General features: G+C 40.1%; 2 protein-coding genes across 2 annotated transcripts; one reads left to right on the top strand and one right to left on the bottom strand.

Moving 5' to 3' along the window:
* The first annotated feature begins 1,679 nt into the window (after nucleotides 1-1,679).
* zdhhc23b (zDHHC palmitoyltransferase 23b) lies at nucleotides 1,680-9,627 on the top strand. The gene is made up of 6 exons (XM_084747501.1): nucleotides 1,680-2,024; nucleotides 5,056-5,210; nucleotides 5,639-6,328; nucleotides 6,752-6,919; nucleotides 8,596-8,865; nucleotides 9,256-9,627. Exons 2-6 carry the CDS (start codon nucleotides 5,074-5,076, stop codon nucleotides 9,299-9,301), a joined length of 1,311 nt encoding a protein of 436 aa, XP_084603627.1. The 5' UTR covers nucleotides 1,680-2,024; nucleotides 5,056-5,073; the 3' UTR covers nucleotides 9,302-9,627.
* Nucleotides 9,628-9,636: 9 nt separating this feature from the next.
* ccdc191 (coiled-coil domain containing 191) lies at nucleotides 9,637-26,371 on the bottom strand. Its single transcript, XM_084747500.1, has 15 exons — nucleotides 26,240-26,371; nucleotides 25,961-26,116; nucleotides 24,275-24,453; nucleotides 23,117-23,340; nucleotides 21,449-21,593; nucleotides 21,151-21,341; nucleotides 20,693-20,942; nucleotides 18,875-19,296; nucleotides 16,112-16,182; nucleotides 15,697-15,779; nucleotides 15,506-15,607; nucleotides 14,313-14,456; nucleotides 12,454-12,606; nucleotides 11,952-12,106; nucleotides 9,637-10,503 (listed from the first exon to the last, which is right to left on the bottom strand). The coding sequence occupies exons 1-15, from the start codon at nucleotides 26,364-26,366 to the stop codon at nucleotides 10,362-10,364; spliced, it is 2,544 nt and encodes an 847-aa protein (XP_084603626.1). The 5' UTR covers nucleotides 26,367-26,371; the 3' UTR covers nucleotides 9,637-10,361.
* Between the last annotated feature and the right edge of the window lie 1,081 nt (nucleotides 26,372-27,452).

Genomic DNA, 27,452 nt, shown 5'->3' on the forward strand with positions numbered 1-27,452 from the left:
GGGACTAAAGCCAAATGTGTCTTTGTTCTTTTGTCACAGGTGAAATACAAGACTATTGAGACTGTCTTTAATTATTGACCAGTAGACTGTCTCATTAACTCCTGGAGGAAATATTAGATCTCTTCTATTGTCTTCTTATGATATATAACAATGAAATTAAAGATAGTGTATGTAAAAAAAAAGAATAAATTTATAATGAGATTACACTGTCTCCTGCTATTCTGTCTGGTATCAAACGAGTATAAAAAACCGACATGCTTCGATAACAGCAAAAAGAAAAAAGTCCTAGGCACACAACAGGATACATTTTTCTCCTTTTTTCATTAACTTGGACACAGTGCTGGTACAGAATAAATCAAGTTTTTTCAAGGACTTACTGAAATCTCTTACATTTCTCAATTCTAGTTGCAGTGATCTGCTACATACTCTTTTGTTTTAAGATAAGAATCGGTCTTTGGACAGATTAATTTGAATTAAAATGAATGATTTTCTAAAATAAATTTGAAGAAAATAAGGATTTTAGGGCGCTTGTGCCAGAATTTACTTCATTTACTGATTGTTTAATTTTACTTTGCACAGATAGGCTGTTGCATCAAGAAGGATTTATTTTTAAACCACCTTCACTCACAGTTGAACTTTAAATTATGCTACCAAACGTTAAAACAAGCTTAAAATGAAGAAAGATTAAATGTAAATCTCTCTTTAAACCTCAATATAGGTTTTGCTCCAAGATGAAATTTAATTTTGTTGCACCACAACTTCAAACTCCAATTTAAAATGTGATCTGGTGTTAACTTTAAACTTTCTCTTGAGAAGGCTTAACATTTAATTTAATCAAGCTCCTCAAAGAAGATGAGGCACAAGCTTGACTCAACAGTTTTATGATGTGTTTATTTTTTCTTTCACTTCAGTTGATCTATTAAAATAATCTGCCAGTTGCTGCCAGGCTGTTTTTTCCTTGTGCTGTTGTCTGATGTTCATATTGCTCCATTAATTTGGCCAACAAGTTTCTCTCAAAGGAAGAGAAATTTAGAGTTAAATTATAGACATCATAATCAGGCAAACTTTTTTACTAGCTAGCAGACAATGTAATGTTTTGTTAACTTTTAAGATAGCTAGAAAACAGTGGAATGTTTTGTTAACTTTTAAGCTAGCCAGCAAACAATGTAACATATTGCTTACTTTTGAGCAAGCTAGCAAACAATGGAATATTTTGTCAACATTTAAGATAACTAGCAAACAATCGGATATTTTGTTAACATGTAAGCTACAAAGCAAACAGTTTAACATTTTTGGGAGTACATAACAGCTGAGCTAATGGTTCTCCCCCAGTAAAACGGGGAAAACCTATAGGTTCTCTAATGTATTATTTATTTATATTAGCGTCTCTTTATTGACTGCACTCTATTCAATTTAACTTTAAAAACTCGGAAACTAGGAATTACTAATCAGAGAATTGTGCAGCAGCACTTTCCTTAATTTTAAATCCGGATTTACTCACTTTAAGCCTAGTTTTGCTAAACTCTGATAAGAGGTAATGTTGGTGCCAACCAGTCTAAGAGGTTTAACTGCCCAGCTGTGCATATAAAGTAGTTTTAATGAGCTAAAATTAGCATGGTTCCTGGTCTGAACATATGTGTGACAGCTGGAAGTGAGGGACCGTGAACGTGTCCTGGGCGGGGAGAGTCGATCTACCTCAGATTTGACGTCAGGAGGGAAACTGACGGACTGCTCGGTCTGGAGACAGCGGCAGAGACGGACAGGACGTCTGTCTCTACAGTCAAACCCAAACCCGGACCAAACCCGGTGAAGATCCCCGTCGACTCGGACACTTGAACCCAGCCTGTTTACCGCCAGCTGCTGTTATTCTGGAGACTTCTTCCGCGGAGTCAAGTAGCCCCGCGAAACACCGGATACGACAGCCGTTACCAGGAGACAGACTTCCGTTGAGGAGCACGAGGAGGGAAAATCGTTGCCGTCGATATTTACTCGAAAGCATCGGCATGTAGGAGCTCAGTGTTCAGGTATGGCGAGGCGGTGTCCTGTCATTTATTGTGTGTCTGTGGCGCTAATGTTACATTTAAGCTGTGGTTGACGCAGCGTGTTACTGAGCAGCTGGTCGTCAGGTGTGACAGGTGAAAATCTGACTGTCATGACACAAACAAGCTCCGGTCTTTAACGAAAATGAACACTGACGACAGAAAAGTACAAATGTCTGGGAGCAAGACTTCATTTTAAGTCTAGGAAACCTCAAATACATGGATGAACCATATTCTGCACATAAAATGACAAGAGTCCTCAACTGTATCCCTCCATTATACTGTATGATACACAAGCATGTTTTGAGCCAAAGTGTTTCCAAATAGTTAGTTTCCAAAAGTGTTAAAATGTATTTAATTTGCTCAGTCAGTGGCTGGTTGAAGTGCAGGAAGTATCCTCCCCCTTGTTATTAAGAGAAGTTTTAAATCCAGTTTTCAAAATACATTGTGTATCTATGTATGAATTAGTAGCCTAAAAAACTCATAATGGACTGGTCCTTCTGTCATTATAGTTTGCAATGGTGATCAAAGAAATATGCAGATTTAAATCAGGGATGCACAAAATTTAATGTTTGCTGATATCCAACATGCCGATATTGTGCCAATGGCGATGCCGATATATGACGCCTGGTATGGGATTTTTGAGACAGATATGATTTTATGGTTTTAGAGGAAGAAAATGCACAAATCACCAATATGGTTTGTCTCACAGTGAATTTTTGAGCTGGAATGAAAATGGGCCTTTTTAAAGTGAATCGTTCACTGATATAACTGTGCAAAGGTACACAGAGGGTTATTTTCTTAAACAAACAACTTTTATTAAAGTATATTTATATGAAATATTCTTTAACAGGTATGATGTAAATGTACAAGGGAAAAAAGCAAAAGAGGTTTTCATATCAGAAAATGTGACTTTCTTTCTATTCCAGTAGATTCTACTGCAGAAAGCAGAAGTAGTTCCTACATGAAACTAATCACCACAAGGTCTGTGGATTGTCTTGAGTAACCAGGTCATTGTTTCTGGAAAGAGACACCGGTGTTGAGTTTTTCCAATTTATTTGTTTGCCGCTTTGAGCATTACAGGACTAGTGCCTTCTAGTCCCCTATACAGAGAGAAGGCAGATGTCTATATGGTCAATAATCTCCAAAACTATGCAGCTCACACCAAAACAATATGGATGGACAAATAGCACCACAGGTCAGAAATATAAATCTTTGATTTTAGGAGGAACTGTCCCTTTAAATATTAAATTGCAGCTGATTAGCTCAGCTTTCCATTACCAATGGATACAGGAGGACTATTTTACGGGCAGGTGCAATGACTTCCTTGAGTCTTCACTGGTTGCCTGTCAGTCCCACAGTGATGACAAGGAAACTATAAATGTTTTCCTTCAAGTCTTGTTATCAATACAGAGTTGACCTTGACCATTCCTTCATGTATAATTTCCTTGCAAGACTTCAGGAAGTCACTGGGCCTGACCAAGAAATAGTCCAGCACACAATCCCCTCGTAAAACCACAATTAGTCTTGACACTTTGTTTTTTTTTTTCATGGATTAAACAAATGAGATGTAGTGTATTAATTAGTGAGTGTTAGAGGCTGACAGATTTTCTGTTACAACTGGACGAAGCCTGTTTCTAATCTTTACGCGAAGCAAATCTTATTATCTCCTGCCTCTAGCTTCATAATTAACAGACAGACAAGAGAGTGGTATCAATCTTCTCAATTAACACTTGGTATGAAAGTAAGTGTATTTCTCAGAATGTCACATTATTTCTCTAACAACTTCAGCAGTAGCCTGATATCAGACTCAATTTAACTTACACTCCATTCAGCCAAGGATTTGAAAGTCTGGACTGTTGAGCACATCCATGTTTTTTTTTTTTTGTTGTAGTTTTTCTCTCATCACTTTTTCTTGCTCTTGATCATTAAGATAATTACAGGATGAAACTAATATTTTTTCCAGAATTGATTAATAAAATAACAAATAACAATGTTTTTTTTAGTCAATGAAATGTCTGCAAATAGTGAAAATGTCCCAGTTATTCGTAAACACAAATTTCCCAAAGCCCAAGGTGACATCTCCTTTCTTAATCCTACCTGACAAAAAGGGATAAAAAATAGCTACAGTCAAAAGTAGTGCACACCACAGAAAATCCTGAAGTGTTATAACAGAACACAGAACCGCTGAGCACCACAGTCACGCTACGAATCCTTGCAGCAGTATTAGTTTTTTTGTCAGGGAGCAGATGTGTTAGATGGTGCTACTACGCACCCACACACCCATTAATCAGTACATGTGGCCCAAAATGACTCCTCTTAAGGCCCTTGCATACTTTGCCCCAAGAGTGCCTGGAAGGAGGCACAAGTTAGATGCTGGGAGACCTCTCTTGACCCTGATGTCCTCTGATGTCTTAGTCTGGTCAGTAGCTGACTAATGAAGATAGCACACCAGGCCATGCTTTGATTTTATTGCTAATCAGAGGCACACTCAGACCAACAGAGCCGACTCCCCCAGAGAGAGGTCTAACTGAGGGATTTATCCCACTTACTGGTTCACTGGGGTGTCGTTAGTCTTGCTTTCAGTGATGGAGGGGACACTGAAGACCTGTGACTGTTTAAAAATGCTGCCACTGTCTCTCCTCTGCTCAAATCCATCTGTGCTGTCCGAAGGAGCCAGCAGGCTTCAGTGTTGGGACCATCTAGTGGCTGTAAATCATTAAAGCGTGACAGATGTGTGACAGATGTGAGGTTAGGAGATGGACTGGGTAAGGTCAAATGAGCAGGGCGATGTTTTTTGCAGTGTTATGAGGTAAAAATCTGTTTGGAACCACTCTACCATCTAAAACACATGCATGTAGCTGGTAAGCTGCTGGATGCAAAGGACATTTCAGCAAAGGGGGCTTTTAGAGTCTTTCACTACGTGTCTCTCATCTGCTACTTATTTCGTTACTTAACTTAATCTTATCTGCAACATAACTTCAGTTAATAATGGTGCTATCAATTTTCCTGATAGGCTGTGAGGCTGTCCGTCATGACGAAGCACTCCAAAAAGGTGCTGCATGAGGAGGAGGTCTTGTGCTGCTGCGAGTATGTGAACAGAGTGGGAGAGCGCAGCCATGTGGCAGCCTGCTGCTGTGACTGCGAGGACCTGGATGATGCCTGTGACAGGTGAGAGACCTTAAACTGAAATACTCTGTGGCTGCAGTTTATTATTTTTTTTGTTTAATGATAACTGGTTATTTGTCAGTCTCTAAAATGTCAGAAAACAGTAAAAGAAATGCCCATTGTAAGTTGACGGAGCCAAAAGTGGCATCTTCATATTGGTTAACAGTCCAAAACTTAGATACTAAACAACAGTGTGCAGGAAATCCTTATACTTTTTAATATTTTTAGCTATGCTCATGGCGAAGACAATGTTAGTTTTTTGTTTGTTTGACCTCTCTGGTTCAGACTGAAATATCTCAATAACTAAATAAATGTCATAGCATAGGAAAAAAGTTCATATGTGATCTTTAAAACAAGGCAATAGGGCTAAGGTTGGGCCATTTGGTTGGTTTAAGTAAAAAATATTTATCTTTTTTTCAAATTTTTGTCAGGTTTCTGAAGAGGGAGCCTCAGAAATCAGACTCGTGGTCACAGGTGGCAGAGGTTGTCACAGACCGGATCCGCGTGCCCTGGTTGTGGGGTGGAGCCAGAAAAGTGGACCTGTCTGTCATCCCTCCTCTTATCATCCTCCCCGCACTGCTGCACCTCGCTGCCCTCCACTTCCTGCTGGGCATGGTGGTTCTGACAGCTCTGCCTGGCCTGGTGCTGTGGTACTACTACTTCACCCACCGCAAGAAGGGACGGACGCTCTTCTTCCTCAGCCTGGCCCTCTTCTCCCTGGGGTACATGTACTACTTGTTCATCACGGAGGTATTTCCCAGCGGGGACATCAGCCAGATCCAGGTCACTGTGGTAACCGTAGGCGTCATACTCACCCTGGTAGCTCTTGTTCACACGAAGAGAGAACCTGGCATTGTGCGGCCAAACCAAGATTCCGTCCACAGCACGGTGACGTATTACAGCCCTCTGGCAGAAAGAGACTCTGCTGTCAATGGGGGGAGGCAGGACGTGACGATGACGGTAGCCAACCGTGCAGGATCATCGGAGCAGGCGGGAGTGGACGTGAAGGAAAGCAGCCGAAGGAACTGGTGTCCAGTGTGCAGGGTGGTGCGGCCCCCAAGGGCGGGACATTGTCGGATCTGTGGTGTCTGCGTGCTGCGTCTCGACCACCACTGTGTCTGGTGGGTTCCATTAAAATGCCTCTCACTCGGCCTGTCATCTTTTCCACTTTGTCTCACATTTCAAACACTGAAGCTGTCTTGTTTGACATCTACTTGTCTCTTTTCTTCACAAACTTTTCAATAAATCTAAAAAACATTCTTTTAATTTTCAAACAGTATCCTTAAGTGACTGTCTTTCTTTCTAGGATATGAGTGTTTGTCCTCTTCACACCTGCTGTGTCTTTATTGACCATATTTGTGTGTTGTGTCAGGTCAACATCACACACTCATGTTAATTACAGCTACAAGTTCCTATCATCCACTTTTGTGTGTGGTCCTGCATGTGTGTAGTGTAGTGTAACCCTGGGGTCTCAGTACAATGTTTTGTCTGCCTGTGTGTGTACTTGTACGTTTGTGTGTCCCCCTCTGTTGGTGCCCCGGTAGGATAAACAGCTGTGTGGGGCAGGCCAATCACCGCAGCTTCCTCCTCACACTCATCCTCTTCCTGTTGACGTCCCTGTACGGGATCAGCCTTGTGCTGCAGAGCGTGTGTCCGAAACAGCACCTCTTCACTGCCCTGCTCTACTGCCCGGAGGTCTACAACCAGTACAGGTACTGAGAACAAAGACACTTTGTACACTCAGGGTTGGGTAACTTTATATTCCTTAAAGTTAGTATTTAAAATTCTGAAGCCTGCAGTGTGTAAAATTCTAATGTAATCATACATAAATATAATATGTCCATTTACTACCCCAATTAAAAACAAAAGTTAGGATGCTGTCAGGACTGCAGGCAGGACAGTCTAGTACCTGAACTCTGTTAATATGAAGGCACCCTGTTGTAACGCATGTAGAATGTGTCCTGCATTGTCCTGCTGAAATAAGCAGGGATGTCTCTGATCAGTTTAAACATTAAGTATCTTTCCACTGTATTCAACTAAATATATGTCTAAAAGGATTTGCAAATCACTGCATTCTGTTTTAATTTGCGCCTCACACAGAGTCCCAACTTTTTTGGAACCGAGGTTGTAAATGTAAACATGAGAAAAAATGTTAAAAAAAAAAGCTCATGAAAATTTGTATCAGATCTGAATACAAGCAAGTAAAATCTGACTTATAAATCCATTCCAAAATTACTGGCAAATATAAATTTATCCAAGATATATTAGTAATATATCAATTATAACAATTAGCACTAGCTGCATATTCACCTGACAGATCTGGGAATGGTATTGTTGTTTGTCATCTTAACTCGAAGCAAGAAAGCCAATAAGTGTATGTCCCTAAGTGTTAAACTATTCCTTTGTGTATGAATATTGAAATTGGCCTCCAAAATCCTCCAAGTTATCTATTCAACCAAGTTCCCCTCCATTGTATTATGATACAGAAGAATTGCCACAAATTTTAGTTTAGTTGCTTGTTTTAATGAATCTGTATTTAGAATGCTTTATTAGGAATGTAAACAACATCTTTAATTTTCTACCAAGCCTTTCTGCTCAGCACAACCATCTGCTTAACTGCACAAAGACAAACTCAATAATTAACACTCAATACCTAAAATTAACAGCTCTGTATGAATGTACAGTGCATTCACGGTTCAGATGGAACCCATGGAAACAGGGAATGGCAGGTGGCCTTTTCAAAGAGCAAAACTGTCTTCTTTTAACTGAAGCACTGTGCAGCATCTTGACATTTTTCCCAGAACTGATCATAAAATAAAAGACTAAGAGAGTTTCTTGCATGTCGGACATAAGGCTTCTTTCAGTGTAGTATTGAATCGGTTTCACAGAGAGAGCACCATGGAGTGTTTCCTATCGAGCTGTTGGAGAAAGAATCTGTTTTTGCTCAGAGGAACAAGAGAGTGGATGTAAGATACTTTAAATGATCTGCTCTGGCACTGCAGTAGGCGTCCGCGCACTTAAAATAGGCTTTCAGAACAACTTGTCTGAACTGCTAATATGTCCTGAATATGTATAAATAATGGTTCTTTTAACTGTGATCTGTCTGCTAACATCTTTAAAATCTGTCACAGTGTTTTATGATTGTTTATCCAGTTCCATGTAAAAAACAGAGATAAATGACATCAGATTAAAGTACTTTTTAACTTATTATTGGTTATGATCAAGTGGTGGGCAGGTTTTAAACCGTCAATGCTAATGAAACCAAATTAGAGCCTTTCTGATGATTTATATGAACAGTAATAACCTTCAAAGCACTTTAATGATAGGTACATGCTGTCTGTGTTTTTTTTTTTGTTTTTTTTTATCATGTTTTCTAATTTTTCTCTAGCACTGCACTTTGCTTTACCTGTGCATGGTACAGCAGTATCGTGACTGGCGGGCTGCTACACCTGCTGGTGGTGCAGGTGATCAACGTCAGCTACAACGTGACGGAGCGAGAGGCGCGCGTCGCCCTGCGAGACAAAACCGCTCGCAGCGCCTACTGGGGGCTCGTCGTCGACACCGGCGTCTATTCTCGCGGTTTCCGTGCCAACTGGGCAGAGTTCATGACCATGGGAGAAAAACTGAACCCACCCTCTCCTGCCCCAGCAGACCTGGTGTAAGACACTGTTACGCAACCCTGATTTTAAAAAAGAGATTGGAGCTCATGGCTGTTGTTCTGATCATGTCCACTGGATGGCAGCGTGGCTTTGCTTTGTTGGTTGTCCCTGCCTGGACTGATAGCACTGGATTACTTCAGCTAATAAGTTGCCACTTGTGTTGCCCTGACTTTGACACATAGCAATAACAACTACAAACTCCAATAAGACACATTGACTGCCATTAATGTCACTGACAACTGGCATCTCCTCTATGCACTCACTGACCTTTAATCTACTTCCACTACTGCCTCATTCCACTTCTCATCAGCTTCTCTGCCAAACAAATAGCACTGCTGACTGTCTTCCCTGGACCTCAACATTGTCTTTATGTCTCCTCTACATTCTAGTGCCTTGCTGGGAATCGGCATAAAAGAAAAATATGAGAATGAGTAATCTGTTGATGCTCGTAGGGACTTATCTGAGCACAGCGTCAGCAACATGATGACGTCTCTGGAGTTCCTGCGCAAAGCATTTCAAAGATGGTCTCTCTGCACACTACGCCTCCTTTGTCCTCCACAAACACTTCTCTACAGTGTTGACCTTGTGAAATGTGTTGTGGATATTTATCACAGACGAATGAAACATCGTAGCACACAATCAGGTTACTTAAAGGGATAGTTCAGATTATTTGGGATTAAGTGGGGTTGTATGACGTACTTCTTCATAGTCACTGCATTACCTACAGTAGATGGTGGTCGACATGGCCCCAGTTTAGAAAAGCAGCACTAAAGGAAACTAGGCAATTAATTTCTGTAGACGGTATCAGCAGAAAAACGTATTGAAGACACACACAAAAAAGGTCCATCTAAAAACATATCTAGAATATCTTCTATCACAGCCAAATATCACTTTCTCCAAAGCCACCAGAATTCACCAGAAACAGTTATATTACCTTGCTGAACACAGGACTTGCGGGACTAGTCCACAGCAGGACACTGCTTAGCTTCCTACACTTGGACTCCTGCTGCTTCTTCAAGCTGGGCGTGTGTTGACCACCACCTACTTTAGAAAATACACTCACAATCGATAGGTGCCTCATACAACCCCACTAAAAATAATCCAAACTATCCCTTTAAAGTTCTACAGTGTGTCACTGAATTAAACATAATACACAGATATTTATGAATATATGAGTAGTTTTCAAACGGACTCCTGAATCAAATGGCTCTTGAAATATAAAAAGATCAAATAAATCAATACACATCAATGTGAGCTTGTCAGCTTTACAAGTTTTCAGTGCTTTTATCAGTCCTCAAAGAGATTTTAAGTCTTTTTTTTATATCCATAAAATTGTATCGGTCCAGTTGTGTGTTTGTATAAAATGCATTTTATTTATTTATATTAAATGAATGTGAGAAATGTGCATTTGTGTCCTCTCCAGAGTTATTGAGATGTTTGAGTGGTGTGTGTATGGGTATGCAGTCTCCTACAGCGACAGTTTATCCCAGAGGCTTTACAGTGGATTGGTGCAGAAATCAGGCAGAACCTCAGTCACTTTGCGTCCCAGCCTCTCCCGTCGCTGCTCCTTCTCTCTTTCCTTGCGCAGCAGACATGGAAGCTGCCTCCAGGCCAGGAAACCTCGCCGCAGCACCCGTCTAAAGTGCAGGCAGATGGAGGGACAGAAGGGAACGGAGCAAGTGAGCAATAAGAAACTGAATTATAGACACCTGTGGGTTGACAACACTTAATGAGTTTTCACATGACGTTACTGACAATGGCAGCTGGGCAGCCAGTGGGAATTCACCTGCAGGCTGTGGTCATTTAGCTAACCTCTCCTGAGAAGGTCAAGTTTATAAACACTCATATTTCTAGCAATGACAGTGACATTAAGTTGGACCAGTGCAACAGAACTCATTAATTCTGGCCACAATGGGAACCTGAAGACCACATAACAATAATGCTGTTATTAAGCATAATCAGAACCAGAAGTGCGTGTTGATTTAAAATTCGGATTTTGTGGGAAACCATTTTGCCTAACTATTTAGATGCAAATTACAAAAGTTTAAAAAAGTCCCCAAACTATCTTTTTTGTAACCAGCGGCATGGCTTGAGGGGTGTTGATCTGTCTGTTGATCTGAAATATCTAAAAAACTAAGAGGTGGATAGTGTTATATTTGATTCACATATCCACAGTGCCCAGTGGATGAATAATAACTAGCCATCCCCCCATCAGAAAACATTTGTATGTTAATATCTCCTGCATATTTCAACTTTGTTTCACTCTTTATTTCTCCCCTGGTCATCTGCTCTCCCCTTGCAGTGGCTCTGCGCCCCCAAGGGGGGCCTGCTCCCCAGTTTGGGAAGCACTGTGCTAAACTAAGATGGTGAACATGAAGTATGCAGATGCATTTAGAGTCATTCACAGAGGTGCTCTCTATAGAGCCATATATTTCCTGTCATCCAAATGTTAATTAAGTATGAGGTAGCTATAAGAGCATTGCTGCAAAAAAGTTTTTTTCTTAATTACCCAGGGCTAGAGAACACTCTGCTATGCCAGCTAGTTTAGCCATACTGAAGTTTCTACATGAGCAGCAAAAAACTGTAACTGACTCCATAAATCATTAAATGAAGAGACATTAACAGTTAACAGCAGACACTGTATGAGGCACTTCACTGGAGTTAGCAAGATGATGGTGTAATTTACAACCCAGTGTACAGTGGAAAAGACAGCGCACTGCTAAAGCTCTCATATTTCATATTTATAAATGTTCAACTGCTTCTGTTCAAAGATGCATGTTCCGATGTCTTGCCTTCATCGAGATGAATTAACTGTCTTTATCGCAAGTCAGTCTAGGAAGTTGTAACTTAACAGAACAGGCCTTAAAGGGTTCATACAGTAAATATTGTGTTTTATAGGCATTCGAGACATTGTGTTTTTTTGGTAGACTGCGATCAAACTGTGCTGACATTACAGTTCAACTCATAATTAAAGTTTTACAAGCTGTTAAATTTAATTTGACACCCTGTAAGTGGGTTATTTTACTGGGGGAACACACAGCAGCATCCATACAGGGAACATATGGGAAAGTCACAGGTAGCAGACCTGTTATAGTGCTCCTGAGCCACCTCCTGACGGTCCCACTCCACCAGCCTCTCCTGGGTCACATGGTCCAGCAGTCCCAGCAGAAACCTCCTCAGAGTCCGAGTGCGATAAAACCGCTCGGCTCGCTCCTCCTGAATCATCCGCCAGTCCTTCAGCTGAGACAGACAACATTTTCAAAGTGTATCACAAGTGTAGTAAAAATTATACTTCTTTTAAAGCTGGGAAATGCTGATTATTGGCATTGGACCCATCTTTTAGTGAGTAAAGTTCAAAAAAAGCCAATTGCAAGTTACTCAGTAGGTTTGAGCTTAAAAAAGAAGTGTAAGCAGGAGAAAATGGTTTAAACTTTTCTACCTTAAAGACTGGGCACCTTAAACATAATTGAGTGCAGGTAGAAGAGATTAGGAAAAGGTGTTGCTTTAAGTCACTGGCAGAAGATGAGGAGACTGCAATTCTGATTAAATGACCGTGTTTGTGTGTGTGTGTGCTTGTGTGTACACACTCTTTTCCAGCAGCTTAAGCTCCTCCGAAGCAAAAAGTGCTGGTACAGTTGGTCCGCAGAAGCTTCTTTCTCTGTCAGGGACTCTCTTGCTGATTGCTGCCAGGCTAGTGTGCACCGCCTCAGGAGGAAGAGATTGTGGTGACTCTCGGCCAGCTGGCGGGGATTGAAAAGAAAAGCACCGATGCACGCTGATGAATGCGTCCACACTCAATCGTATGTGCCAGGTTGAAACAATGGAGTGGTGTCAAACGATGAGGCGCTTGTCTTCTACTGAATCTCATATTTAACAAAGAGGATTTATATCTAGCTGTGAGGCATGTATGCACAGGAATTTCTTAGCATTTTGTGATTCTGTGCAAAGGCAGGAACATTCTGATGATTAAATGACGATACTGTCAAGCGAATGTGGTTAAGATAGGACGAAGTAAGATAAAGATGATAGTCCTAACTTAGACTGTATCTTATCTAAGTTCGGGAAATCCTAAATACTCAACATAATATTGCTTATCAACTTTTATGTCCATTAGTAAACTGTGAAAACTATGAAAATTAGGACAGCTTGATGGTTATCCTAAAGTTTGTTTAGTTTGTTTATCTAAGATTTTAGGAAGTTAGGATGCTTGTGTGATACACTTTAAAGTTAGGACAGAAATAGGACTAAGGAATTGTTTATCTGTAATGTTGTTGTTTTTCTGAATCAGGTCCTAACTCTTATTACCATGGTTACCAAACAGTTAAGATAGGCTCTCCAAATTTGGAAGTTCCTATAATACAGCCCCAGGCTTTATGTGTGCATGTCCAAGACTGTAAGTGTGGTTTTGGTGGTGGGTACATGTGTGTTTTCTAGCTTTGTCTTTGGCATGGGGTGTTTAATTTTGCTGCTCAGTGAGTATTTTTACCAGCACAGTTTGCTCATTGCTCACAGTTTGCTCATTGCTCAGTCTATTAAACGTGTTAGATCGTGTTGCCTGTGGATACACAGCGTGCGATTTGTGGTATTTTATAATAATAATCAACTTAATATAGCACTTCTGAAAATCAAAGTGTTTCACAACCAGGAGAAAAACAGTGTACCAATAATAAAATGGGCAATTGTCAAAGACAAATCATCCCAGCAACAGGGATAATAAAGTAGAAAAAAAGGAGCAATAAAGAGCCAAAGATTGTATTAATTATGACAGTATTAAGAAGTTATTTAAAATGCTAGGTTAAAAAGCATGAACATTTTTGAACATGTCTAAGCTGAGAAAAGCATGTTAATCCTATCTATTGCTAAATTTCAGACAGATAAGATTTATAATCTTCCTCAGATGGAAGAGAAATAACTAAATCAGCTTCTTAGTGTGAGAAAATTGGAAAGCATGATGTCCGCCCAACTGTCCGTGAGCCATGAAAAACATCCAGCAGCCGCTTGTAAAGATTTGATTTATAAAAAGCCTTTAACAGACACACATTGCCTTTAAGTGACTGCCTAGCCAGATAGCAAATGCACACGCGGTCCTGGATGTGCTCTTTTTAATGTTCAAGCAAGTCTATAAGCGGGGATGCTTTTTATTATTCAAATCCATGGCGTGTACCAGGACTTGGATTTACCCTTCAAGGTCAAAATTCCTCTCTTTTGCTTATTGTAATTCTGTTGTAGAAGCATGTGTGATAATGGAAAGCCTACAGCACTGCAGAGGTTCCTGTTCAAATAGTATTTTAGTGCGCTCTTCAAAGGTAAGGCCAGAATCATCAAGACCCCCTCCTGGGTTCTTAAAAAGTTGGAGTTGGAGGATTGAGGGCAGGCTGAACTTAGCTGAAAACACTCTTTATGCTGCTGCGGCTGACAGCTGAAATGGACGAGACAGGTGACGTACCTGTGTGTTGGTTTTGCTAAGCTGAACGAGGCGTTTCCATGGCGCCAGGCCTCGTCGTAGCAGCAAGTTTCTGTGGTAGTGTTGACGGGCCAGCTTCAGGAGCTCCTGCTGCCTTTTCATCTGCCTCTGCTTTTCCTCTTCCCTCTGTACACACACAGAAAGTGACATTATTTTATATTTATCTTAATTCAGTTATGTTCAATATTCTATGACATGACATGAGGGTATTCTCCTGCTACATGACGCTCGTGACAGTTTCCTAACCTGGGGGGAAATGCAATGCAAAGATAGATATTAGACCTCCTGTCCATTTTGGTGAAGTCATATTGGAGACAGTGCATGTGACATTCCCTGGTTTTATTTTTTGTTTTTCATTAATTTCATTTTTTGCCGTAGTTGCCCATGATTGTTTTAGAAATCTCTGAATGACCACCCAGAGCTACATAGAGAGCCAGTTTCCACCATTTATAAGTGACACGTGCTTGACTGGTAGGAGGAAGATTTCTATATTAATGAAGAGTTACAGATTGTTAGATAAGAACGTAATCTATGAATTATATTAGATTTAAAAATTCCAATATAGATTAAACTATGAACCCTTTTGTAAATCATTAAATGTTTTTACCAGAGTGCCACAGATTCACTGGGGACCACTAGACCCCCTATTTAAGAACCACAAGAAGACCCAAACACAAGCTATAGTCACAGTTTTCACTCTCTGATAAAATACAGTTAAAATAAGCAAAGAGCTAACAGAATAATGGCAAAGTTTCAGGGAGAAGAAGCACTGATTTTGTCAGAAAAAAAGAATCCTCTTTGGTATGTCTGATTGTTAAAAAATGTAAAAAAAACACACAATAAAGGCAGAGAATTATCTAAAAAGTCCTTAATAACTTGCTGAAACTTTGTCTAAATTGCTCATTTTACACAAACTTCATGCAGTAACTGTGTTCACTATTTGGGTTAATTGCATAGTTTATCAGTTGTTCTTTACTGTTATTGTAATGTATTGAATATAAGATGAAATAGCCATTAAATATGCCACTTGGTTGGGGGTTGTCAGATTACTCAATGATAAAAAAGGGGTCCTCAAAGGAAAAAGGTTGGGAACCACTGGGTAACAGGAGAAGACTTCTTCCAGTATTCTGATTCATGTCTTTGCGAACACCCATGAATTATGAAACACATCTCACCTCTCTTTCCCGCCTCTTCTCTTCTCTCCTTTTTTCCGCTGCTTTGCGTTTCTCCTCCTCCTCCTCCCTCTGCCTCTGCTCTTCAGCAGCTTTCATCTCAGCCTGAAAAGTTGCATTTTTTATTGTTTCAGACTATTACAACTTATCCTACAAAGCAGTTTTGTGGCTCTAATAACAACGCAATCTTGTACCAGCTTCTGTTCTTCCTTCTTTCTTTTGAGCTCCTCGATTTCCTTCCTCCGCTCGGCGCGTTGATGTGCGCGGACCTCCATGGCTTCAGAGAAGAGGGAGAGGGGTGAATTGAACAATGTGTTCTTCTGTAGTATAACAAAGTCTCAGGAGTGTATATGTGGATGTTTATCTACAGTGTGTTTCATATCATTGGAAATTAAAGTAACAATGAGAGCTACTGTAGAACTATAGAGGCTGTTGGCTTTTATATACCAACTTCAAGCCTCCATATGTGTGACTCGGGGTCATTCAATTTTCTTAACAAAAAGAGCTGCAGCATTCTTTCACTACATGTTTGAAAGAAGATATGAACCTGTTATGTATGTTCATGTGTATGTATATGTAAATTTGTGCACATCATCCTTGCAGGCTGACCTGTGATGATTGGATGGGGGCCTGCTTGACGTGAGACAGCTTTCCTCTGAGGTTCAACAGTAACTCTTGCCCTGCAATGGAAACAATCACAGCCAGAAGCACAGAAACAAAGATCCATCATAACTCTGTCTGCACATTCACATCTTACTGATCTTATCCTGGAAGATTCTGCTCAGGCAGGTATCGACTTTAGGCAAACTCCACTGACATGCATCAATCTGAAAATGAATTTCTGTTAAAGTTTTACTTTGTTACAAACTATATTATATATTAAAGGTTGTATAGACTTATTGGAAAGCATATTTCATCTGTATGCACATAAATATATAGTTTTCTGAGCCATGAATGTACAAAATAATAACTTTTGCACAACGCCCTGCTCCTCTGTTCTCCTTAAGCTTAAAAATCATTCAGTAGCCAGTCTGTTTCTTTGTACCTACTTCTATGTGACTTCTATTTAATATGAAAACTCATTAATGGATAATGACTTTTACCCTAATTCACCTCGGTGTAGCTCCTAAAAACAATGAAGGCTAATATTTCTTTAAAAAACCTTTCAACCCATGTTTAGAAACTGATGTGTCCACAGACAATGGACAACTTTTTTGCCATTAGTCTGCACTGTAGGCAGAGAACTAAGTTAACCTAAGTGATTACTCATCATCAGTTTTAGTGCTAACTGCACATTTGGGACATGTGGAGGTATGGAGACAGTGAGAGGGTTGATTAGAAGGCTAGCCTGCAAACAGCACACATACAGTAGTGCAACTACTGATAATAGCCAAAACATCATGGTCATGAAACTTTTGGTAGGTAGAAAACAGGAGCTCCTAAAGATGTCAATGCAATTTGATGTGCTTTTGAATTATAATCTTGACAAGCAAGACAATTTTGTATGCATTCATATTGAGTTAAACAAACCTTTGGTTCATAGCCATATATATAAGAATTATTTTGTGGCCTTGCCTAAACCTGAGCTTTCAGATACTCTTCATCCCAAAAAGAGTTGCCGAGTTTTGGAGATATTTGCCAAAGAGATGTCTGCTTTCTCTCAATTATAATGGGACCAGATGGCTTGTGGTGCTCAAAGCTCAAAAATAAATAAACAAATTAATTAATTAATTAAAAATTAAAAACCAGTGTCCAATTCCACAAATCATAATCTGGTTACTGAAAATAATCCAAAAACCTAGTTGTGAGCAGTTTTATGTAGGAATTATTTTCTTTCTAAGGTAGAATCTACAGGGCTATTACTACTTTCTTTCTAGCAGACTAAAGTAGTTCCGACATGAAACTGTTCACAAAAAAGGTCTGTATCTCGAGTACAGGACACAGGATGGGTCAAAATTTCTGGAAAGGGATATTGCTGTTGAGTTTATTTAGTTCCATTATATTTGAGAGAAAGCAGTCATCTCTATGGCTGATATCTCCAAAACTCACACCAAAACAATGGATAAATAGCACTAAAAGTAAGAGGAAAAATATGTATTTTTGACTTTGGAGGGAACTGTCCCTTTAATAAATTAAGGTTGATCAGTCAGCCGTCATGCTCCTTCAGTCTCCCCCTGTCTAAGTGGGCCGACAGTGGCCAGACGAATACTCGTGTATCTTATGTGCCTCAAATCTCAGCGTGAACACCTCATGGTTGTTTCTAGATTCTTATTCAGCATAATTTAACTGACAGAAGCTAATTCATATTTATTGTCATCAAAAAGAAATTAACAATGCTGCCAAAATAAAGAACTACCTGTTTCTGGAGGTTCATACATTCTTACTGCTCTCTTTTTGGGATCTATTTTCTCTCTGGGAGGGATAGGGAACTGGAGATCATGATGGATTTGTATGTTTCCTTGTTTTACAGCCTCCTACACAGCAGCTTTTTCACATTTTCCTGTTTCTCATTACGTGAAACCGTTATCTTTCCCCCTAAAGGGGACGCAGGCTTGGCAACTGGGGCTTGCTAACGTATTGCTGATCTGATTTTACACCCACACTAACTTCTAACCTTTCAGTATCACATTATTTGGACTTTTCTGTACCATCTTTACTATCTGAGCCTGTAATAAATGGTCTTATATAAATTATTACTAAATTACCATTTATTCACACATTTCACTGCAGAGATAATGGATTATTGTTTAAATCCTTATGCAGCAAGTTATTAATATTAATAATTAACTAATTAACCTTGTGTTGATGGCTTACCAGACAGAAACCCATGACTCTAATACCTTTACTAACATGTAGAACTACAGATTTGTTGTGTTTATTGCCCAATGTTAATGACCTGAGAACATTTATCATTTATTTGTGTTACTCTAATTACTTATTAGAAGGTGAGAAACTCATGAGCATTTATTAACAGCTAGCTAGAGAAATTTTGGCAACCCAAATGTTGTTCATTCCATTCAAATGTGTGTTGAAAGAAAAAGAAGAGAGGTTCAAGGCACTCTTCTGGCAGAAAGTTAGTGAGGAAAAAGAAGGCTGTTTGTTTGTGGGTTATGACCCAGCTCTATTTTATTATGTACAGGCACTGACTATGTCTTTAGAATTTCACTATGAAATAGCCATCTGAATAAAGGCTATTTAACTTTTGCCAGAAGAGTGCATTAGATGTTTCTTTTTTTCTTTTTTGAACTTTTGTGTTTCCTCCCAAAGAGCACCTTCATTACACTTTGATCTTCCGAGCACTCTGGACTTTTTTCTTTCATAAATGTGTGTTGCTTGGCTGCCTTGTATTGTTGTAAGCTGCAGTGTTCCTACCTCTGCTCTGTGGGGTCAAACTTGCGGCTCTTTGGCCTCGAGTCTCTCAGCATTGATAGCTGCGTGAGCTGTGCAGTTTTCTCCATTTCCATCTCCAATCCCATCATGCTCTTCTCCTCCTTCAGCAGTGCAATCTGCTCCTGCTGCTCCTTCAGCAGCTTCCTCTGCTGCACGATGATCTGCTGCTGGACAGCGTGTCTGTTCTCAAACCTGCTGCCTGGTGATGCCGCCTGTTTTGGACAGGTGAAGCCACTGCCCTCGCCTCTTTGCCGGGCCTCTTGGAGCTCAGTGGCTGTCGGTGCTGCATGGCGTCGAGTAACCTGCCATGGCTGAGTGGGCTGGATCGCAGGAGTCACAGAGGTCTTGCTCTGATCCACTGCAGAGGCATCTGGGGCTAAAATGCCTGACCCGACCTTATCTTCCTACAGAGAAGGAAACAGATATGAAAATGGTTTATGAAAAAATCAAAACTTCCCTGAAGGCTAGGCCTACAAAAAGCTTAAGGGGGGATATTATAGATACGCATCAAACTCCTTAATCTTTACTGAGCTCCAGGGACCCTGATACATAATCAGTAGGGGCCTGTAGCAAGTATGTTTTCTTTACTACCACTCCACCATGAACTCCTGCACCTCCAACTTCATCTCCTGTTCCGTTTCTTCTGTCCCTCGAGCTCTGTTCCACTATCCTACACCTCTTATTTCTCTCTAGCATTCTTTCCATCCGCTCTATACTGTCCTCTATATTTACACCCCTCCTTCTTTGCTCTCACACTCTCCAGAGTTGTGAATATTTCAGCAAGAAAACTTTTTCTCCCTGGCTGACGAAGTACTGAGAAGGGTTCACGTCGTCCCATGCATAGACAGGATTTGGAAAACATAAGTTTTATTCGGTTTCCTCCCAGACTTATTTATTGTCTTAGTAATGAGGCACTGAGCATCACCTGCTTAGGACAGGGTGATGTTTTAGTCATGATTTCACTTAAAAATGTGATTTGTCAGGTTGTTTTCTGTGGAAAAGTGGCCGGGTGTCACAAGCAAGGGTTGTCTTTTAAACCAATTAAATCATATTTAACTTTAAAAACTTTAAACTTTAGGGGAGGTGAAGTATTGGCGCAAAATCCCAGCCACAACCTGTTCACCCTGCTGCCATCAGGGAGGAGATACTGAAGTATCCGCTGCCATACCATCAGACTGAAGAACAGTTTCTTCCCTCAGGCTTAGTTTTTACTCTAAACCTAAATTAAATTGAATTCTGTTGCGCCAAAATTTTTAAATCCAAATTAAACTTAGATCCAGTTTTAACATAACTTAGATTGGAGGAGGTTTTTCCGCATAGAAGAAATTAGAGCTTCTCTGCCTGGCCATCATGAGTAGGCTAACTAAGGTAAGTAATGTTTTAGCTAGCTTGAAAACAATATAACTTAAAAGAAACACTGTTTAGCTAGCTAGCAAACAACATAACTTTTTTGCTAGCTAGCAAGCAATGCAACATTTTGTTGGGAAATACAGAGCAGCTCAAACAGTACCCCTACTCTATTATGCGAGGTCCTGACAGCAAGCAAGTTATGTATTTTTTTTCTGTCTTTCTTTTTTTTTTTTTTTAATTTTGGTAAGCAAACATCTCCATATTGATTAAGCTATAATTAAAATTAAAATAGGGTTTACATCACTAAACTTGGATTTAGTCATTTTGAAACCTAGTTTTGCTAAACTCTGATTAGGACTAATCTTAGATTAAATTAATCCTTGTTAGTGCAGTCCAGTTGAAGACAGGTAGCTTTTGAATGTATTTGAATGTTGGGAGTGCGCCCCTCACCTTCTCTGTGCTCTCTGGTTGGTTGGATGCCTCAGGTGGGGCCATTACTGGCTGACAGGTTGCGGTTTCTGTGGCCTTGAGTTTGCCTGTTGATGCAGCATTGATTAAGGCAGCCATCTTGCGCCGGGTCTCCTCCTGCTTGGCCAAAAGCTCTCGTTTCTCCTTCTCCATCCGACACCATAGCTGCCACTCATTCAGACATCGCTGTAGCAACCGCCTCCGGTCACTCTCCACAGCCAGCTGGCGGTGTCTGGAGGAGGTAACAGATGTGATTGTCTTTTTTAACTATCAATTACTGCTTGGTCGGGGTAACAGGATATAAACCAGTAAATGTGAACTAGGAGCTGTCATAATTAATAGTCAAATCTTGAATACAGGTAGTGGTGTACATTGTGTCTTTTCCAGTAACAGCAGGATTTACACAAGGAACTTTTAACATAATTTTTTTTTATGCTTACCTATTTTCAACTCGTAGCTCCTGCTCTGTTCTTGCGACCTCTCGTTGCTTTTTTTCTGCCCACACCACTGCCCGCCACCCTCGCCATGCTCTCAGCTGCCTCTTCCAGTCACAGAGGGCTGCGGCCTTCCCCAAACGTAGCCTTCGGTCCAACACCACTGAATACCATCCAGAGAAATGCCTCTGCAGACACTAAAGCATGCACACAATGCATGCAAACATGCAGACCCACGAGTTAGAGAATTGATACCTGAGTTGAAACCTGCATACACACCCACACATACAGCGCAGGTACTGACCTTGAGATTATGCATGTGAACCAGGGTTTGAATTTTCTGTTCATTATGTAGTCGTTCTGTGTCACATTGCGGCTGTTTTGTGGGAAGTGGAGGAACTGACTGGAGGCTTCTGGCTGCCCTCTGCCCTTCCACTCTCTCCCTCTCCCTGTGGAATAAACATACATATAGTATACCAGGGCAACATAAACAACTGCATTCCTCCCCAAAAGTTGAAGTAAATAAATCTTTTTTGTATCAGTTGAAATAAACAGACTGAATGACACATAAAACAACCACATCACAGTAGTTACGTATTTGATAAACGTTCACATTCCATAATTGTACACCATATCTCCTGGCATTGATTCAATTGGTTTTTTTTCTCTAGCTAACCTCTGTTCAATTTTCATGCCATCCAATATTGTATTTCTGGTGTTGAGATTTTCAGAGCTCGAAAATCATTTTCATGGCCATCAATAAGAATACACTCATGAGAATACAAACGCAAAACATTTTGGCTATGCTAGCAGCACAGCTCTATGGTCCACCACTTTGGTCTAGACTTAAATGTCAATAACTTTCGGATGGATGGACTGGCATGAAGTTTTGTACAGACATTAATGTTCCCCTAATGATGAAACTTACTGACTTTTGCTGCATTGACATCCTCCTCTGATAGTCACGTTTCCCAAGTTTGAGAATCGTTCTTCCAACGTTGACATTTTTCTGAGCTTTAAAGTCATAATGCGGAAACAGCAGAGATGTTGTTGTTGTTGTTGTACTTGCGGTGTCTGGGTGATTGGTTGGTTGAGGAAGATTCATGTTTGATATCTAAGTATGCATTACCTAAGACCACTAAAATATTTCTTGACTTGTTATCTAGATTAATGCTAATAAATAACTTCTGTCACTTTTGAAAAAATGCTGATGTGCATGCTGATGTTAGCATTTAGCTCAAAGCACTGCTGCGCCTCAGCCTGACAGAGCTGCTAGCATGGCTGCAGACTCTTAAGGACCGATCATGCAAGTTTGAATCTTTTCTTCAAATTGAGTTCAATTTTTGTGAATATATGAACGCGTGTAACTAGGCCCTCGGCCCTGAACATTATTTCCTCTGTATAACATATTAATGTTAGTCTGTATTGCACAGAAAGTATTTTTTCGCTTACAGCCACTTTGTATTAACATTTCACCCATATTCTTACTCATCTTTCTTTGAAGTGCTTCAGTGTCAAATAATATCACTCTCATAATAATCCCCCACTCAGTGTATCATAATTACTATTCTTAACTGCAACATCATATATCTAGGGGGTTGATTTTTATTTTTGCATGACAACCATTGATTACTTTTATCAGAGGGTGTTCATGATCAGAGTTACCTTGGGGCACAGTGACAAAGAAAACCCTTAGCTACCACACACATTGTGAGAGATTACACAGCAATCTCATCGTGCTGGCCAAGGGCTTATGTATCGGCCACAGGGACAATTCCACAACAGTTGTTTGGGTCAGGGAGCTGCTGGCTCATCACAGGCTTACTTCTCAACAGGTTACCATTAATCCATCAATCCACCACAGGAAGGTGGAGCAGGACAGATCACATAAGATGCAATCAGACATGAGGGTCATTTTAGAGATATGGGTGTTTCTCGTGACCACTTCACCTTGTTGCTGTGGATACCGTACCTCTGTCGAACCAGCTGTTCCAGGCCCCTCCTCTTTTCCATCTGACGCCGCAGTCTCACCATCTCCTGTTGCACCATCTCCTCCTGCCTCCGTGCCTCCTGCTTCTTCCTTGTCTCCTGCTCTCGGTCCCTCCTCTTTGCCTCCTCTCTGGCGTCCCGTTGAGCCTCCCTCTCTCTCTGTTGCCTCTGCCGCTCAGCCTCCCGCCGGGCCCTGTTCCCCCGCACCTTCAGTGGCAATCAGTAGCAATTAGTGTAATTGAGAATGTAACTTAGGAGCCTATCGATCGAGTTGATTTGCTCACTTTGACAGTTTCCCAACCCACAGTTTTCACTTCTTTTTTGAAACTTGAGCAGAGGTGGGAAGTAACAAATACTTTGTTACTGTACTTAACTAGATTTTTCAAGTATCTATACTTGAGTATTTATTTTTCTGATTATTTTCTATGTTCAACTCGTACATTTTACCACAAATACTTTCTATTCCATATGTTTTCAAAACAGGCTTGTTGCTTTAGATTTGATGCAACTGAGTGGAATTATTATTTTTTTTATTTGACATCATCGCACGCCACCTTCCCAACATCGAGACTGATTTAAACCTAAATAGATGGGAAAATAACACATAGAAAAGACGACTCCTTGGTGTGTCGATTAGTCCATAACACATATGACAGATATAACAAGATGAAAACGACAAAAAAGATTTAACAAGCAGAAAACAACCTAAAAGATGTAACAAAACCAAAACAATGCCAAAGATGTAGATTTAAATGACGTAAAAGAATTAATAAAACAGAAATGATGTAACAAAACAAAAACAATGTTACAAGATAAGAGATCTAACAAGACGAAAACAACGTTAATGACATAACAGATGAGACGAGACATGAAAAAGACAAGAGGGAGACTTAACTGCAGAGAAAGGGTGAGGTTTAATTAGCTTTGCACAGAAACAGCTGCTAGAAACGTCCTTCAGAAGGCAAACTTTTACTTTGATACTTTGACTACATTTCAGAGGCTGTACTTTCCCCTTTTACTTGAATAACTAAGTTAAATCAGTTCTTTGAAATAAATATCTGTATTTCTACTACAGTAAAGAATGTGTGTGCTTTTGCCACCCCTGAACTTGAGGCATTTGAGACTCACTCTGGTCACGAACCTGCAGGTGTCGTGCTTCCATGGTGACGATTGGGTCTCTGAACTTTTTCCTTGTTTGCCCAACATCCAGTGCCAGTTCCTCCATCACCCCACAGTCCAGCACCTCCTGCTCCATCAGGTCTTGTAGGAATCTGTTCACAGTGCTGTGCTCTTCCTCCTCAGTAAGGCAGTTGTACAGATCTAAAGATATCACAGATAAGGAGTTTTTGAAAAGACTGTACCAGTGATTTTATGTGTTTTATTCCATTAACTTGAAATTATTTGTACTTTAAATTACTGCTGACTGTTTAGCAAAACATACAATAAGCTTTTAGATTGATTTCCTTCCCTTTAGGCAGCTACTAGCTTCATTTCATTTCACCATGGTGGGAAATCAATCTGCTAGAACTCAGCACTTGCTTGAGCTAGATAATCTATTGCAGTCAGCCAGGGGTGTCGAACTCATTTTAGTTCATGGGCCACATACTGCCCAAATCAATCTCAAGTGGGCTGGACCAGTAAAACCACTGCATAATAATGTATAAATAACAAAACGTCCTATGTTTCCCCTTTTTCAGTGTGAAGAAGTTGAAGTATATTTTGAAAACGTTCAGAATTAATGAAATCTTCCATTTACAAAACAAAAGCCTGAGACGTCTTCAGAATTTATTTACAATTTATCAGATTTTCCACATTCAGTCAGTCTGCTGTCATTACATGTGCATCACAAAATACAGTGGATCTTCAGATGCATTTTACTTCTTTATGATTCAAACAACTTGTCAAGACCTAGAAATTCTTTTAACTTTTCACCCCTGTGTAATAATGCTGGCATCACCACACAACACCAGCTAAAGTGGAAGCTAATGAGGAAGAGGCTGAACCTTAACAAGGATCCAACAACACTGTTTTAAGACAGAAGTCTAATAGAGATTATTTTGTACTGAAGATGCTGACTGACAGTTTTGCACAATGTTCAATATCTTTAAATATGACCACAGTAAGTATTAAATGTTTTCTGAGAGAACTGTATTCTGGTCTGGCATTAGTGACTGCTCTGCAATTTTTTGGACATTGCAGAGACATCCAATTGGCCAGATTGGATGGGTGAAAATTATCTTGTAGCCCCCAGGTTGAGAAGCACTGGTTAATTTATTGTTAATGAGCTAAAATGTACAAAACCATCGGCGTGGTTTCTAACTCTTAATGTTACCTGAGTTTCCTGGATTATATCACCAGTAAGTAGTTGACAGTTAATACCTATGTTGAATTTCATTTAGGTTTTGGTCAAAAAAGATCCTTTGTGTCAACACAATAACATATATATTTCTATAAATACTGCAGAAATAAGTACAATGGCTATACAGATGTTTTAATTTAACCTTGAGAATTGTTTACCCCCCAAAATTTAAAAGTGTTTCCATCCACATGACTGGGGTTAAAAGATGCAAATCTTAAAAGGTAAAGTAAAATCAAATCAGGAAAATGCGTCCTTTTAACTGAGTTTGAAGTCACTGTTAGATTAACTACAGACCCTAGCTTTAATTCATTAATCAACTAGTCATTTAATAGTCCCAAATGTAAACCTCCCAGTTCCAACTATGGCTAGGAAGGTCAGATCTTAACTGGTCTTGATTAATTGAAGTAATGACCAATAATGAATCAGGTTTGTTGTACAGGTAACCCAGTTTTCCTCCTTGCTTTGTACCATCAAAGTTGCTGTAGTCCACAGCGGCAGGATGAGCACTAGCCACCGCAACAGGGCTTCTCTTCTCTGCGGAGCACATCAGGTCATCTTCTTCCTCCTCCATCTCCAGCTCCAAACGCAACTTACTGCTCAGCCAATCACCAAGAAGAGCCTGGGCTGCAAGAGGCAACGGCACAAAACATCACTGTATAGACTGCTACTGCACTAGCTCAACTCTCTGTTATATAGGTAACACCTCTCTTGAGACAACCCTATTGTTTTTTTCATGGGCTGACCTACCTTCACTGTAAGCATCATCATGATCTCTGAGCTGCTCGGAGCTTTGCAACGCCACAGCTCGGCTGTTGGTTTCTGCCTGAGGTTTCTTGTGGGAGAAGACTTCAGATACAGCAAACTCTGAAGCCATCTCTACGCGCTGAGGGCAAGGAGACAAAGTGATGTGAGGCTGAACCTAAATTATTTTCATTATCAATTCAACTGTTCTGTTTTTTTTGTTTGGTTTAGTTCTTACTGTTTTTAATTTGGTGCGCATTCGTTTCAATATTAATTTTAGATTTTTTATCATAATATGTGGGGTATGTCAGGGGCATTAAGAAGATCAGAACAGGTTTTACAATACAAACACAACACTTTGACTCACTCATGTGGACATCCCAGTCTCAATAAACATATGCACCAATGCCTCCATATGTACAAAGCCTTAAACTAAAAACATTTTCTGTATATTTTCTTTTATTTTGTTTTAGTTAGTTTTGTAAGTACACAATATCATTTCAGTTGTTTTCTGTTATTCTAAAGTCTAGCATTTATTTTTTATTTCAGTTAACTACCCTTCCAAACCCTGGTTTTAGTTTTTAGTTAACTAGAATGACTTTGGTGAAGAGCACATTATGACTTGTTTAGGAGGTCAAAGTTTAGGAAGGGGGACTTGCCTGTCTTGACTTGGGACATGAGTGCAAGCACTTGAGACTCATTTGTCACTTGCAAAATAATGATCTGGTCCCACCTCTGACACCAACCATCCAAATCCCAAAGGAATTCAATTTACAATCATACAAAAGCATGCATCATGCAAATACACATACAAAACAGCTGCAGCAGCACATAAGTTCCTCTCACCTTCCTCCACTCATCGATATCACCTTTCTTCACATGCACCTGCTCACGAAAGAAAAACAGTTTCAAGTGTGAGCTGATACTGTTTGCAAAAGAGACTACAGGATCTATGCATTTGCTGGTGTCATGATCACGTTTGCCTGCTTGAAAATGCACAGCCAGGCTCGCAGACACCTTGAGCTGTGGGCACACTGTGCAAATTGACAACTGAGCCAGTGCCTGATGTCTGCGGATTATTTTGCAGGAAAGCTTAGGCACTGCCTTAATTCAGCAGATTACTTCAAAAATCATTTCCCAGATGCCCAAAAGTCAGTGCTTTACCAGGAGCGACTCAGCTATCTCCGTCTCAGGCTGCTGGCATGTGAGTATCTGAGAA

Source organism: Lutjanus erythropterus, chromosome 21, assembly GCF_056507025.1.
Source record: "Lutjanus erythropterus isolate fLutEry1 chromosome 21, fLutEry1.hap2, whole genome shotgun sequence".
NCBI lineage: Eukaryota > Metazoa > Chordata > Actinopteri > Lutjaniformes > Lutjanidae > Lutjanus > Lutjanus erythropterus.

Coding starts and splice junctions, on each gene's coding strand:
- zdhhc23b (XM_084747501.1), top strand. CDS start 5,074: ATGACGAAGCACTCCAAAAAGGTGCTGCATGAGGAGGAGGTCTTGTGC. Junction 6,329..6,751: donor CTCGACCACCACTGTGTCTG/GTGGGTTCCATT, acceptor GTGCCCCGGTAG/GATAAACAGCTGTGTGGGGC. Junction 6,920..8,595: donor GAGGTCTACAACCAGTACAG/GTACTGAGAACA, acceptor ATTTTTCTCTAG/CACTGCACTTTGCTTTACCT.
- ccdc191 (XM_084747500.1), bottom strand. CDS start 26,366: ATGGCTTCAGAGTTTGCTGTATCTGAAGTCTTCTCCCACAAGAAACCT. Junction 23,341..24,274: donor TGGAAGCACGACACCTGCAG/GTTCGTGACCAG, acceptor TTGCCACTGAAG/GTGCGGGGGAACAGGGCCCG. Junction 19,297..20,692: donor AACCAGAGAGCACAGAGAAG/GTGAGGGGCGCA, acceptor CCTTCTCTGTAG/GAAGATAAGGTCGGGTCAGG.